The sequence below is a fragment of the Glycine max genome, chromosome 2, assembly GCF_000004515.6.
Source record: "Glycine max cultivar Williams 82 chromosome 2, Glycine_max_v4.0, whole genome shotgun sequence".
Lineage (NCBI taxonomy): Eukaryota > Viridiplantae > Streptophyta > Magnoliopsida > Fabales > Fabaceae > Glycine > Glycine max.
This window is the reverse complement of record NC_016089.4, coordinates 46,904,952-46,920,089: the sequence shown is the minus strand read 5'-3', so window position 1 is coordinate 46,920,089 and position 15,138 is coordinate 46,904,952. Positions and strand designations below refer to the sequence as shown.

At 31.6% G+C, this 15,138-nt stretch overlaps 2 protein-coding genes and 1 pseudogene across 2 annotated transcripts; all 3 read right to left on the bottom strand.

Moving 5' to 3' along the window:
• Positions 1–65: 65 nt before the first annotated feature.
• LOC100808196 (tRNase Z TRZ2, chloroplastic) lies at positions 66–4,325 on the bottom strand. Its single transcript, XM_003519387.5, has 8 exons — positions 3,759–4,325; positions 2,756–2,918; positions 2,612–2,682; positions 2,258–2,353; positions 2,070–2,183; positions 1,302–1,370; positions 806–880; positions 66–384 (listed from the first exon to the last, which is right to left on the bottom strand). Exons 1-8 carry the CDS (start codon positions 4,143–4,145, stop codon positions 295–297), a joined length of 1,065 nt encoding a protein of 354 aa, XP_003519435.1. The 5' UTR covers positions 4,146–4,325; the 3' UTR covers positions 66–294.
• A 1,017-nt stretch (positions 4,326–5,342) lies between these two features.
• On the bottom strand, positions 5,343–9,426 carry LOC100797190 (putative BPI/LBP family protein At1g04970; annotated as a pseudogene).
• A 1,533-nt stretch (positions 9,427–10,959) lies between these two features.
• Positions 10,960–14,685, bottom strand: LOC100807137 (protein IQ-DOMAIN 1). The gene is made up of 6 exons (XM_006575506.4): positions 14,364–14,685; positions 13,768–14,055; positions 13,126–13,332; positions 12,257–12,370; positions 11,623–12,003; positions 10,960–11,214 (listed from the first exon to the last, which is right to left on the bottom strand). Exons 1-6 carry the CDS (start codon positions 14,433–14,435, stop codon positions 11,101–11,103), a joined length of 1,176 nt encoding a protein of 391 aa, XP_006575569.1. The 5' UTR covers positions 14,436–14,685; the 3' UTR covers positions 10,960–11,100.
• Positions 14,686–15,138: the final 453 nt, after the last annotated feature.

Sequence of the window (15,138 nt, the reverse complement as noted above, 5' to 3'; positions counted from 1 at the left end):
TAGTCCAAAAACACTCAATTAAACCAATGCTTTATAGCCATATACATATGAAGCAGATTTTAATGTTGGGCGAAACATAATTTTTAAGGCTTTACTAAATTGTAAGTTACATAAGGGTACTGACTACTCATTCGTGCTACTTCGTTTCTTAGTAATGTATGGAAAGCTTACAAGTTAATTAATAAAAAAAAAACTGAAAACAAATATACCTAATTTACAAGAAACTATGAAACGGAGATACAATGCATAAAAAAAAATGAAACGGAGATACAACTAGTGACATTTTTTTAACACTTAAGAGTACATAGATTTGAAGCCTTCTGTGAGAGGAACCACTTTAGCAGACAACCTGGACTGCAATTTTGATGCAGCTTGACGAATATCCTGAGGATAAAAAATTGTAAATGCCTATTTTATTCACTGACTTATGAAAGAGGCACAAATTTCTTAACATTACTACAAGAACAAAACTTAGATGTGATTTCTTAAGAGATTTTGGTGGTGTTGTCTGATCAGAATTGGAATTTCATTTCAATAATCTGTGATGTCCTTCAACGCAGATGTTTATTATGCAAATTATCAAGGTAAAACTTCAATTCTGATTGAACAACACCAACAAAAACACTTAGGGAGTTGCAACTAAATTTGGCTTTATTATAAAATGCATATATGTTCCTCCAAGTGGAAGGTCAAGACAATTCACAAATCTTGGAGTTTTGCTTCTAATTGGAATTCATGAAAATATGAACCCTTGGGTAATGCAACTTGCAGGTTCAAAAAACTAAAAGGAAAACTATAACATTACCTCTATAGTATATCTTGGTGAAAAATGAGTCAACAGAACTGCTTTGTTGCGAATCCACTGTGCATTTGCAATGATCTACATAATTAACAAAGCTTACTAATCAGGAACTCTTCAATATAATATGCGGTAGAGTCATCATTCTGAGAATCAGTCAAATACAAGAATAAGTGGAGTGAATTTGACTGAGAAGGTAGAGCCATAGAGACTCTAGATTTTCATTTTGAAATGGCATGAGATTGAATCATAAATGCAACATGGCATATGCGTGTAATCAGTTATGTACTTGGTGGAACTATTCTGTAACATTTGGCCACAAAAAAGCTGTTGATGATAAAAAGATTATGATAAACATGAACACTGCATCAGTCTTACAAAAAAAACAGTAACACAAAAGAGGAAGGACAAGCACAAAGCTGCAAAAGTTGACCTTTGAGCATATTTGATTTTGTCAAGCTAACTATAAAGTAGCCATGAAAGGATGAAACATGTCATATACCTCAAATAAATGTGTATGACCATGTTGCCGAGCATGATCAATGCTGAATGAATCATCTAGGAAAGTTGCCTATTAAGAGAGTTTCAACAAGAAAAGCGATCAAACAACAAAGATAAAGTTAAGATAGCAATAAAGAAGTCAGCGCACACTACAAAGAATGGTAATAATATCTTCAAGAAGTTTTAGTTGTAGCCTCTACCCATTCTCTCATCTTCACATTTGCATAGGCAAGCAAAAATTGCTTTCTTGAATATATATATATATATATATATATATATATATATATATATATATATATATATATATATATATATATATATGAGAGGAAAGGATGGCAAGCAGGAAGGAAGAAACCACCTCAATTCATAAACTGAAAACCATAAAAAATTATAATCTCATCCTTTTCACTATTTGTTTTCATTCCTTCCAATTTCATTCTAACCAAGCACAAAAGAATTAACTGAAAATTCCCATTATAATATCTCAAGTTGTAAACATGATCATCTTAAAGAACAAGTTAAGGAACGGTTGAATTAAAGGTCCATTTAATTCATGGAATGAAATACACTTGAAGGCAGTTTTTATAATTTTATGCTAAACTTCTTGCATATATATATTTTAAGACATTGTCCCATACTTGAGATCTGAACCTCTATAGCTATTCTCTATTTCTAAGGATTTCAGCTGATCATGCTGTCAATTCTCAAAGTCCGCTGAACTTGGGAGATGAAATAATTGTACCCATTTCATTAAAATATTGTACCATACCTCAGTTATAAGAATTTTTGCTCTCAATGCATCAGCATTACATGGGTCAAGCATAAAATCTGATGTTGTATCACCAGTGAAGGCCACCTCAGGCGACAATATCATGTCTGTAATCTAGAAAGGAGAGTTCATTAAAGGTAAAGATCAAAGAAGATATAAATCAGAATTGAGTTACAGATATTACAGACCTCAATGCCTGACTTTTTCAATTTCTCAATTTGTTTCCCATTCAGGTGGGCATACTGTTTCCTCAACTTCTTCCTGATTGAGTAGACTACATAACCCTGCATAAAATAAGTATGTGTTTTCAGCAAACAAAGCATGGGAATGGCCAGATGGCATTTCTTCAAAAGAATTCATACTGAAAATATCTAGAAACAGAAGACAATACTATAGATGGCAACAAAAGTATGGTAAGCTGAAACCAGTTAATTTTTTGGACAAGTTTTTGTACAAGGAATGAGGTAACTACTAACACTGATATAATTTAATTTACCCTTCATTTAAAAGACAAGGGCTACAGAATGCTGATCAAAAGATACCTGGCTGGGTATAACATGTTGTGTTCTGAATGGTCGGACAACAAGGTTATTCCGTATCTCATACGTCTCCCCTGAAATGAAGCTTCACACATCATTTCCTTGAAGATATATCCTGATCATCAAAGATATACAAATGACACATACCCACATCCAAAGCGACCACTTCAGCGTTCAATTCAACTTGGCCCATTGTTCTGTGAATATCAAGCAGCTTCTCAACATCCTCTTTGATGCAAGGAGGTACAAACACAGTGGGAGGTTTCAAATTGAACAAACCACGGCTAGCTACATACATTGGCAGCCCTCCCTAAATCATTCAAAATCATCACACCCTTAGGCTAATTTAACTTAACATCTAATTTACAGGATACACAGAATGCGTATAACTTACAAACACATTACTAGGATGCAAAAGCACATTCACAGGTATTTGATGCCTCCCAAAAAGAAAGGCCAGCATTAGATTACGTAAGTTGATTTTAGAGTGTGTCTGGCTTAGTAAAATCCCGTTTTCCAATGCATCTTAAACCCAAACCTCCTCTCACATTGAATTGGCATTCAACATGCCTATGTATGCCATCTAAGTTATCCCTCACAAATAGGCCTAAGTTCTAACATAAAAAACTTAAGGTGCTGTTTGGTTTGAGAAAACATTTTCTATTTTCATTTTCTGCTTTCACTTTCTACTTTCACACCTAATTACAAAAAAATGTCAGTGTCTTGACTTTATTTTCTCTTTTCAAAAGTTACTGTAAGAAACAGCGAAAATAGCTTTTTATTAATTTGTTTTCATTATTTCCTATATATACTTAAAACAGAAAACAAAAACAAGACTCTTTTTTTTCATACCAAACAGCCTTCAGGCCATGTCAATCAACTATGAATTGACTTTGAGTTTAATGTCTATGCACTGCCAGTGTAAACCAATTTTACACAATCATTCAATCACAAATCACCGTTTAAATTATTTTAAGATAATTATTTTAAATTCAACAAACTTATCATACAATATGAGTTGTGATTGAATGAATATGTAAAGCTTTTTCCATAGCGCATAACTTTTTTTCTCATTTACTAATCCAAAACAAAACAAAACAAAAACACCAACACAGAAAACGTTATTGGTGACAAAAGTGGAGAACCTTACAATGTGATCAAGATGAGCATGAGTAATAAAAAGGAAGTTTTGTTGAATAGCCCTACTAGGGCACCTCCCAATGTCAAAAGTGCACTTGAACTCAGGGATTATGATACATGTCTCTTGGCCTCCAACTGAAAGACCCTCTATGGAATAACCTTCCAAGTCCAAAACTTTCCGGTTAACCTGCGACCGGGCTAACCGGTACTGTTCTTCGTGATCAATCGCTTTGCTGATTTCTGACAAATACCCCGACGACCCTTTCAGGACATTGTTGACATGGCTCTGCGTTGAAACTTGGTGGTGGTACAGTGGTGCCTTTGGAGGGAAAATGGGGTGCTGAATTGGGAAGAGTTGAGGGGTCTTGAAAGCTAAATTGCTAAGAGAAATTTGCATTGTTATCTGTGAATTGGAGCAGAGAGAGATAGAAAGAGAGGAAGAGAAAATGGAGGGTTTAATCTGGGTTTTAACAACGTTGGTGTCTGCCTGAACCTTGTGTACGTTTTTGATGGAATTGGAGGATAAGGTTAACTTGCAAAACACTGTCGTTTAACTTCTGAAGAACATTTTTTGTATTCATTTTCAAATTTTGACAATGTATTTATTTAGTACTACTTTTGCATAGAGAGAAAATTAAATAGGATTCTCCCGTCAGATAGATGTTTCCTTGGTGAACATAAGATGCTCTTAATCTTTTTGAGTTGAGATAAAGTTGATAATTTGATATGATTTTTCTTCTGGAATAACTTGATATAGTTATTATTATAATTTATGAATAGTGATATTGTTTAAAGGTCAAGTTACATATTCTATTACTTTTTTTATATATGGTTATTACTTTCTTTTAGCTTTTTATTTTAGAAATAAATAATTTTTTTAAATAGATAATTAATACTGTTGCACAATGTTGTAAGAAATTACCGATGAAGGAGTTTGATACGGCTTTTAAATAGAAGAATTAGTTCTTATATAAGTAACTAGTTCCTATGATTAAAATTATTTTGCAACATAGTATGCTAAATCTATTTTAAGTTATTAAATGATTATATCATTACAATAAAAGTTATTAAAATTCTTAAGAGAAGAAGGATTTTGTACTTATAATATAATTTTTTTACACATAATTCAATTAAAATTTTTAATATAAAATAAATTTGTTAATTTTTAAAATAATTATATTAAAATAATTTAAATAATAATTTATAATTAAATAACGATGTAAAATTATTTTACATATATGTTAAACTCCTTATATATTCCTATAGTAAAGGGAGCCGAAAACAAGTGAAGTAAACAATAATAAAAAAAAAGAGTTACACTTTTACGCTCTATATTCATCAATTCACTTCCATTCCACTTTACCAAAGAGTGTAATAAGACCTTCACTTTTTTTTTTGTTACATAAGAACCTTCACTTTGCCATCGGAGATGCCTGCCTCCTTCTTTTATGGACCCATATTAATGTTGCAATAATATGGTGTATTATGATTTTTTCTTTAAATTTTGTGCTTTCTAGAATGATTTTAATCTACTCAGTCATAATCAAAACCAAGTTTGTAACATCAAATTTATTCAAATACTAACTCTAATCCAAATGTGCACATGCTCTTTTGTAAGGTTTGATAAACCTCTACTTCTTACATGATAACTGGCGGTGCAAGTATTTGAATCAAAGTTTGTACAGATGGTTGCCCAATTTCCTAGCAAGTAGCAATTAACAAATGAAATAAGAATGCACAAGTAGATGCATCATCTTGATTTCTGATTTGAACTATTTACATTCCATGATCAATAACCATACACTCTTTTTATGTACTCAGTTTAATTGAAGAAAACGCTTGTTTGAATCTGCAAAAGCTACATCACTGCAAACTGCAAGTCCTGAAGTTGACAAGATTATCTCTGCGTTTTGTAAGATGAAACCATGAATGATGGGCAAAGGTAACCCCCTACTGAGGCGTGCATTTGCATATGGCAAGAAGATGGTTTCAATAAGTGTCCACACAACTGGCTGCAGTAGGAAAAGAGAACAGCCATCATTCGTGAGAAACTTTAGAATTAAAATTTTAGTATTTTTTATCACGCTTCTTGTACAAACATGAAACAGAAAGACACCTGAATGAGGTACATCCGCAGATTTCCAATGTTGCTCCATTTCGATGACATTTGAAAGTCATTCAATCTGATAGAACCTACGAAGTTGTTTCCTTTGATTTTGACCAGGCCAGTACCTTGAATTACCTGTGTAAACAGGATGCAATATAACAATAGCAGTCATTCATTGTAAAGGAGCAATACATTACAACAACAAACAGGGGCAATACATGATCTGATAAATTTTGGGAATTCGGCAGCTCTGTTAGTGGCAGGATTTGGTCATGGAGGGTGGCACTGCTCCAATGCCAATTTTAGATTATGGGGGTTAGAAGGAAAAGGAGAGTAAGAGATTCTGAATAATTGGCATCTGATGAAAATATAGGCATGTTATGTCATACGTGATGCAAAGCAAGCACCAATACCTATTTATACTTAATAATTCATCAATACTTACATCATAAGATTCCCAACACAATGAGTTTCCTAATATTCTAACATAGTCTACCACACAATGTTAGCTTTAATTATTTTTAAGCTGACTATTCTTCAATTATGTTCCCCCTATCCACCAGTGGTTGAGTAGATACACATAGTATCTGGATAAAATATACCTTGCACAAATATACAAAAACAAAGTAGCACCTTACTAACACTAATCGTGACAAACTTCAGTAATTCATTTGAATAACAATCAGTTGCAACATCACTACAAAACTAAACTGCTAAAATGATTGGTTCTTTAAACTCAGCTTTTCCTGATGCTAGTGTAAGGTAGAGGAAACCAAAATTTGCCTATTTCTTACCAAGCAATCATTGTAGTTGAATACTCAAAAATATATTATTGAGTTGAAGCAATCATTGATAGCAATCCCTTAAACTGATAAATATTCACGAGTCTGACATACAGGGCAAACACAAATAGTCTGCAGCCAAAACAACCTACTATCCTAGCAAGGACTGTTGACCACTTGACCAACAAGCCAATCCACTGGACTGGAAGATTGATTAGCCAAGTATTTTTTTAAGATAAATGACAGTACTAACAAAGACTGATATGGATTAGCTTCCTTATAGAAAAAAGAGAGTATGAAAGAGAGCTTCTCAAAGTTGTACAATTAAGCTTGCTGAACTCCATTTTACATCCACACCAGCCCGTAGAATTTATCATAAAATAATATCTAGTACACCAAGTAATATTCAGAATGGTGATGAATAAAACATACACATAAATAAACTATAATAATAAATGTAGTTAATTTAAATACTAATGATCTTACCAATGATATGCATGCCATTGGTATTACTTCATCTTCTTCCAAAACATCAATTGTCATGTATGCAAATATGTTGGCACCTGCTTTCTGATTTTGAAATCTCCACAACTGGAGGAGAAGATAAAGATAAATTCAAGTTCATGTCATGATTTGGGTATTTCTTGTACAATTTTTAGTTAAGAAAAAAGGATGAAGAGCGGAGATGTTGTGTGGACTATATAGGGCTTTCAATAAAATTATGATACTCAGCAAGTTTCCAAAAGGTGGTCTTCTCAATATCCTCTTTCTCAATGATCCTTCATGAGAATCTAATACGGATATTTCCATACCCTTGATAAAGCCAAGATGCACCTCCATCCAATTTTATTGAAATATCTTTAACATTAGACCCACAGTCCTTGAGTTTCAGCTTCAAAGACTCTTCCTGGTTCTCCAAACCCAATGTAAGTGCTACTTCCATGCCTACAACCTTTCCAGCAGGAGCACTAATCAAATTCCTTTCTGATTACAGTCGTGAAGAAGATGAACAGACAGAAAGAGAAATAATAATTAAAAAAAGAAGATATCATTTTGATCCCATGCAGACAAGAATAATCATATATCAAAATAAGAGTATTTACATTCCATAAAATAAGTAAAACAAGAATACCACATATAAATGCCATAGTGAGGTTTATAATTAAACAAGTTAACATTGTTAGATATACCAAAACCCACAACTGACAATGACATAGTATCCTTCAAATCACAAAGCATACCAGAAAACTAGTTATCACTTATTAACAATCCCATTTACAACAAACACCTCTTAAAATTCCAATGAAACAACAAGCAACAAGTGAACCAAAGAAACTAGCCCTCCCCCATAAAGAGATTATGTTTCAAACAACAACTAACAACACAAATTTGCAACTTAACTAAACATAATTCTGCACACACACATACATCTGAATTTAATTTTAATGCATGTCATTGTCAACTCATGAGAAATCATCTTGATTATGACTTTTAAATTAATTATAATAGAAATCAATAAAATCACTATAACAATCTATAATTGAAATGGTATAAAATACTACCTTTTTTCATATTTTTTAATGTTTTAACTTTTTATTTTTTCTCCACAATATTTGTTGTTTTAGAATTTCAAAGTCTAATTAATGTGTTTTTTTCTCAAATATATTATTATTTAATACCTACCACTAGTACAAGTTTAAAAAATAAAGGTATTAAATAAAATCATTTTAGTTTAAATATAAGAATTTTTAGTTTCATATTTCTTAATTTTGTAGGTAATAACTTTAAACGTAAACATTAAAAGACATGAAAATCGGGTAATAACTTTTAAAATACATTCTAATTAAATTCTCTGTACATATAGTCCTTTCCATATTCATGTATATAAAATTGAATTATCTAATTTATTAAAGTAAAGAAAAATAATTAATTTAGTTGATAAAATAAATTTATCTTAAATTTATAATTTTTTTAAAATTATCATTGTTATTAATATTTTTCTTTTTTTTTAATGATTTGTTGATACATTTCTTTTTTCTTGGTCTTTTAATAAAAAATATTTTTAGTCTAAAAATGATTAATTGAAGGAATGTTATAAATTAGGTTTTTATAAAAAGAATCATCCCTATTTTAAATTTAAATCTTATAAATAAAAACGTCCTGAACAAATAAAAAAAAAATAAAGGATCAATTTCATGCCTGAACTTCTGCCCTATCTCTGTCAGATGTCTTAACAGGCACAAACCATGTACTATAAGAGTAATACCAATTGATGCTCAAATTACAAGTAACCCCAGAAGCTATTATGGAAATTCCAGTCTCCCCTGGCTTGACATGCGAGGAAGGAACATCAATATGATAACTTGAGATGTTAGAGAGCACCATGTAGACACTACCCACTACTGGGATTTTCACAGTCTTTTCAATATTCGGCAATCCAAGTGAGGCCAGTGAGGAAATCGCCTTGTTCACCAGCAACTCCTTCATAAAGTCAAGGCCATTTTGGGTAATCAACAGGGATATAAAAGCTTCGTTTTTGAGTTGAAATTGAGCATACCCTTGAGTCAATGAAGAGGCTAATAGAAACAGAACAAAGAAAAGTGCCATTTTGGTTTAGGGTTCGCGAAAATTGGAGTTGATCATCTGTTGCTGCTGCTGGGACAAAGAGAACATAGGGAAAGCAAAGACGTAAAGGGAGAAAATCTTTCCCAGGACTCAAACACTGGTGAGGGAAGTGAAAAGTCCAAAGTGTCCATTTTGATTGGGAGTTTATCCAGTAGAAAAATAAACGCCGGCTAATTTAAAAAACATGATTTATTCTTTAAAAAAAAATATTTTTTTATGACTTAAATATAATTTTCATATTTATAATATTTTTTTTAGTTTGTTATTTATTTATTTTTTCATTTTATCCGACATCTCAAACTTTTACCTTTAATACATGATATTAGTTTAAGTTCGCTAACTAACTTAATATTCTGTTAATTCATTGTATTATCGCTTAACCGATAAGCTGATATCCTTGTCGTGTCATTATTTAACTTAATGGATCAAGATTAATAATATTAAAAGTAAAAATTTATAAATATAAGTAGTAAAATAAATATAAAAAAATTAGATAGCAAACTGGAAAAAAAAATATGCATTTATTTATAGAATGAATTTATAAAATATTTTTTTTAACATTACTGCTGTACCAATATTCTCATTCCAAAAGAAACCAATTCATGAATTATATTATCATAATAAAATACAACTATTTTATTTATATTTTAGACGGCATGCCTATAGAAAATGCTTACCACTTGAAATTAAATAGACTAACAACAAACGGATAAGGGTTTATAAGGCTCGGTGGTTTAGGAAAAAGAAAGGAACTGTGTTCGAATTTTTTATTTATAAAAATTAACAAATTAAAAACTAATATTTATAGATATAAAAAAAATAAATGAAAAGAAAAATGTGGAACTTAGTATGTTTGGGAATAAGGCTTTCAAGAAAAATAAAAAAGGAGGTGAGTGTAAATTTTTAATTTGTAAGAGATTAGTATAAGTATAAGGATAAATGTTTATTTTATATAATTAAAATTATATTAAATTATATCATAATTAAAAATTGTATTAAATGATTATTCTTGAATTTGTATTTTAGATTTTGTTATAAATATCTATATTGTGTTATAAAATTATTTTTTAAAATAAAATATTAAAATTTATTTTAGAATTTAAAAATGAAAAGAATAATTGTAAGAGATAAGTATACGAGGAATTCAAGGGTAATTGTTTCTATGTGCCGTTTCACAAATTCATAGTCTTTAACATTTTCTTCTAGTGATTTAAACTTAAGCATAAAGAAATATAATTTTTTTCAAGAAAAACTTGAGTTATACTCAACTTGTCTACATCCTCACTGGCCATTAACATTAACTATGTTTTTATAGACATATGATTTTCATTTTGAATTATGATTATTATTTTTAACGTTTTATATTGTAAAAAATTGAGTGATTGGAAAAACCGAAAAAATGATTAAGTTGGTCTAAGTTATACTGAATAAAGCAGGTTCGCATGGTTCTTGTATTATTCAGGAGTAATTTTCAAAAATGAAGTTAATATAATATATGATGCTTCTAAATTAAATAAATACTTAGTTGTCATACGTACAATTATATTCATTAGGCTTAAATAACAATTTAATCCATTTAAAAAAATCTTATTTTTTTGTTTTTAGTTTTTTAAAGATTTTTTTACTCCATCAGGTTGGCCAAAAAATCAGCACTGTATTGGTTCTGCTTAATAATGAATGAATTTTTGGAAAGCAAATCATCAGAACAACCATCTCAATCTTGCACTTGATATTATGTACAATGTACACATATGATTTATGGAATCAACAATCTACTAGACAATCCAACCATTACATCTCAATACTAGACACATAATTTGACTTTATTTGGTTACAAGTTACACATTAGAAGCTTTCGAGGTGCTTAATGTAATTTCATCCCTGTTTCCCACTTGCTTTTGTTTTTGCTTAATTTCCTTGCTAGCATTGCCTGAACCATCTCTCTTGCTTACCTGTGGAAGCATAAGAAATCTATATTTAGAAGATGGTAGAGATACACAAGCAACATGTTCATGCATTCTAATCATATCTTTCGTGATCATGACATTATATAATATAAAAAAGTAAATCATTATTTTCGTCCTTAAAAACCTAAAGAACTATCACATTAGTCTCTAAAATTAAGAAAATTGCGGATAAGTTCATGAAATTTGTATTTGTTATATCCAAGTCTCTAAACTTACTAGGTTACTGTCATTTTAGTCAATAAACATATGTTTCAGGAACTAATATAACAAATTAACAACAGAGGCTAAAATAGTAGTTTGTTTACTCGTGTAAAATCACTGAGACATGATCATGAATATGTTATGCTTGGCTTGGATGGCATGTGAACTAATGAAGAGATTCTGAGTTCTGACCTTTGGCTGCTCTTCATGGAATTGATAACTTGGCACTGTTTTCCTCCTTGAAACAGTTCTCCTAGCTTTGAAGTTGGTCTTTGGTGTATGTGGTTTGAAGCTAAATTTTTCTTCTCGTGAATTGATGGAATAGTTATCAAAATGAAGGGGCACTTCATTTGACCCGCAGCTCTCCTTTTCTTCCCCAGCAGCATCCAAAAATCTTGTCATGATTGTGAATTTGTGACTACCATTAGAAGGGTCATACTGCTTCATGGCATGGCTTTCAACTGATGAGGTCTCAGGAAGGCGTGTTGCCATCCATCGTTCAAGCCAGCTCCAACTCATATTTGACTCCATTCTATCAAATTTTGGAGATCTTCTCTTTGAACAGATTCTTAGCTGCAACAATCAGGAGTGTTTGTTACCAGCCTTGTATCCTTTATCTACATTTAATGTCTATGTACCATCCAGGTAAAGAATTTTACACTGTCAACTAATTAAAAATTATTGTTATGATGACTTTAAGTTAATTATCGTAAAAATCAACAAACTTATCATGCGTAATTGTTTGTAATTGGATGGTAGTGTAAAGTTTGTTTATACTGTTCACTGTATCCGTGCATATATATACTATTTACTCTTTAGTGTTTACCTGTTGTGAGAAAGCATAAGCCAATGCTCTTTCCCTTCTGGTTGATGCCTCCATTCTATTCTGCATCCTCATTTTTGAAACATAGCTACTTACTGTGCTGTCATCCCAATCTTCCTGAAAATGTCTATGTTACTATGCAGCTTAACAGAATTTTGATTGGTTTGAACTTGTAAACTATAGCCAATTTAATGGGTACCAGTTAAAGTTCAAACTCTTAGAAATGCTCCAACAATATGTGCTATGTATAAAATTAGCGAACCTTGCTTGCTTTAGTTGTGACTTTAAATTAAAAACAAGAAAAAACCATGTGTGCCAGAAAACTGGTTGTACGGACTAGAAATACCTTGCTGAGAAGTGAGAATTACCAATTAAGGTGTATCCTGATATATTTAACTTTTGGCTATGTTGGAGAATGCAAACAAGAAATGGGAAAAAAGTGGCCAGGTGGAAGATTAAATTTCAACATCAATATCACACTCAGTCTTGTGGTACTACCAATTGAGCTAGTGACTTAGTTGGCCTAGACCCTAGACACATTTATAATGTGGAACAAATTAACCTAAAAAGATTATTTATTAAGTTAACATGTTGATCTTCTTTACACCCTTCTTATCACTCTTCTGGTTCTTGTTTTTCTTTTTTTGAGAAGAAATTTTTGATTAAATATTAATCACTCTTTTAGTTAATCATCTGAAATTTTAAAATATGTTCTGGAAGATGTCTTAAATGGTACTTCTGTCTAATTTCTTTGTCCTTTTCTTCTGAATTTATTATTCTCTTGAGCATATCTCAATTTTAATTTTTTTTCTCTTTTAACCAAAATCATGGAGTGCTAGTACTTCACAGTGCATCATTGTCTTCTGTTGTACCTTTTGTTTTATTGCTTGAGTTCTGGTCCTGTGCTGAATACGGTGGCAAATGCCCTTTTTTTCTCCTTCAAAAGAGAAAACTTCTGTGGAGTTTGCGGTTTGGACTTCAATTGATGTGCCCATGGACTTTCTGTCTGGACTTTCTGTTGCTAAATTGAACTCATCTTTTCGAGTTTGTGATTTGATTTCTCCATTTTGATGCCTCAACTGTAACGTGCAGCATATTAGTGATGCTAATAAGCCAGATTATATGCTATGATTAATAAACAAACTATGAATCATATATTAAGCATAACATACCATTATATGCTAAGATTCTAAAAAGTAACCATTGGCATTTTTTCATTAAAAATTTAAAAAGGGTTCAGTAATGGAAATGGGAGAAATTATCAAATTGGAAGGGTGAAAATTTACATTGTAGATAAATGGTCATTTAATTTTCCTCAATTCTCTGTTCAGTGTTGCAATTTTCACTCATCTCATGCACTCCTTGAACTTGGTACAAACAACTATTAAGATAAACACATGAATATGTTTTTAACTATTCCCTTCACTTAAAATACAATCTTTCCTTAGACTAAGATATATATATATATTACATGAATAAGAAAAAATGATGCAATTAAAGCTTGGGGAGCTAACCAGGAAGCCTCTAAATGCTGATTGAATAAGAATAGCTGCTTCTTCCTCATTCAATGATTTTTTGGAGTTTGAATCTGTTCTGTTCTGTGTTACATTCTCCACAGTTTCTTCACAACTGGTGTCTCCTTTATCATTCAACAAGTCCTCATTTACGGACTGTGAAACCGTGACTTCAGAGCTCTTAACTGAAGCTGAATCATTCTCTGCAAGCACTGAGTTGAATTCATCGCCACACAAGTATGACCTCACAGATAACCATCTTCTATTTTCAGCACTATTGCGCCTCACCTGTTAATTAGCATGGCATGATTCAAAGCTGGTTAATGCAATACTAACCAATGGACTCTTCTCTGACACTAATTAAGACCAACAAATGTTAAAGAAGTCTAATTCAGTTGGTTGAATAGGGTGCGCGAGTAAATGTAAACCTTCTCACACTCTTGGATATAATAAAAAATTAAGACCAATGAATGAAGAACATTATTGCAACTTAAATTGTGCCAAGACAATTGTATTATGCATTCATTCTTTTTCTATTGTAAATTTGTAGATACTAACTAGATAACAAGTGCAGCATATAGAGAATAGAGGCTCACTTTGTTTTCATGAGACCCATCAGAACGATTTTTGGAGAAGACACTTCTTACCAACTCCCCAGTGAAACCCATCTTCTGTTTTCTAAGTTCCACAAGTAAAAGCCTTCACAAATTCCCCACGAGATGTCCTCAACCATATTAATATATGCCAATGCACGTAGGTGGAGTAGTAAGCTACATTATTATTAGGATTGGATAAAGTATAAAAAGGAAAGTGATACATTCTTACTTGATCAACAATATTAGACATTAAATAAAAATAATATTGGTGGTGTTATTTTAAACGTTACACGAAACTGCTAACTTTTTACATATAGGGAGAGACCACATGTTAGCTAGAAATAAGCTTGATCATGATGATCTGTGTGCAGAGCTGTAAGGGTACCCTCTAAATCAGAAAATAATAGAAGCTGTGCAAAAGTAAAAGAAAGATAAAAAAAGGGGGGGAATGGAGTTGAGTGCATATTTTTTATTGCTTTTGTATATACTTTTGGCACATGGCTTGCAGATGATAGGCTATCATAAAGCTTACTTGTTGCTGGGGTTATGTCTATTATTCCTTTCTGGTTACTGCTTCCTGTCCTAAGGCTGGCTTTTCTTTTTAATTATTTTTTTTATCACTTTAGTTTGATGCCAGTAGCTTTGGGGACAGGTTAGGAAGCCTAGAAATTTTTTCCAAGGATTCTTCCCTATCAATTTTGTAGTGCGCTTTTGCAGGTGAGGTGTGTTTCTTTATTTTAGATGATCTCATGAAATGGCAAAGGTGCAATATGTG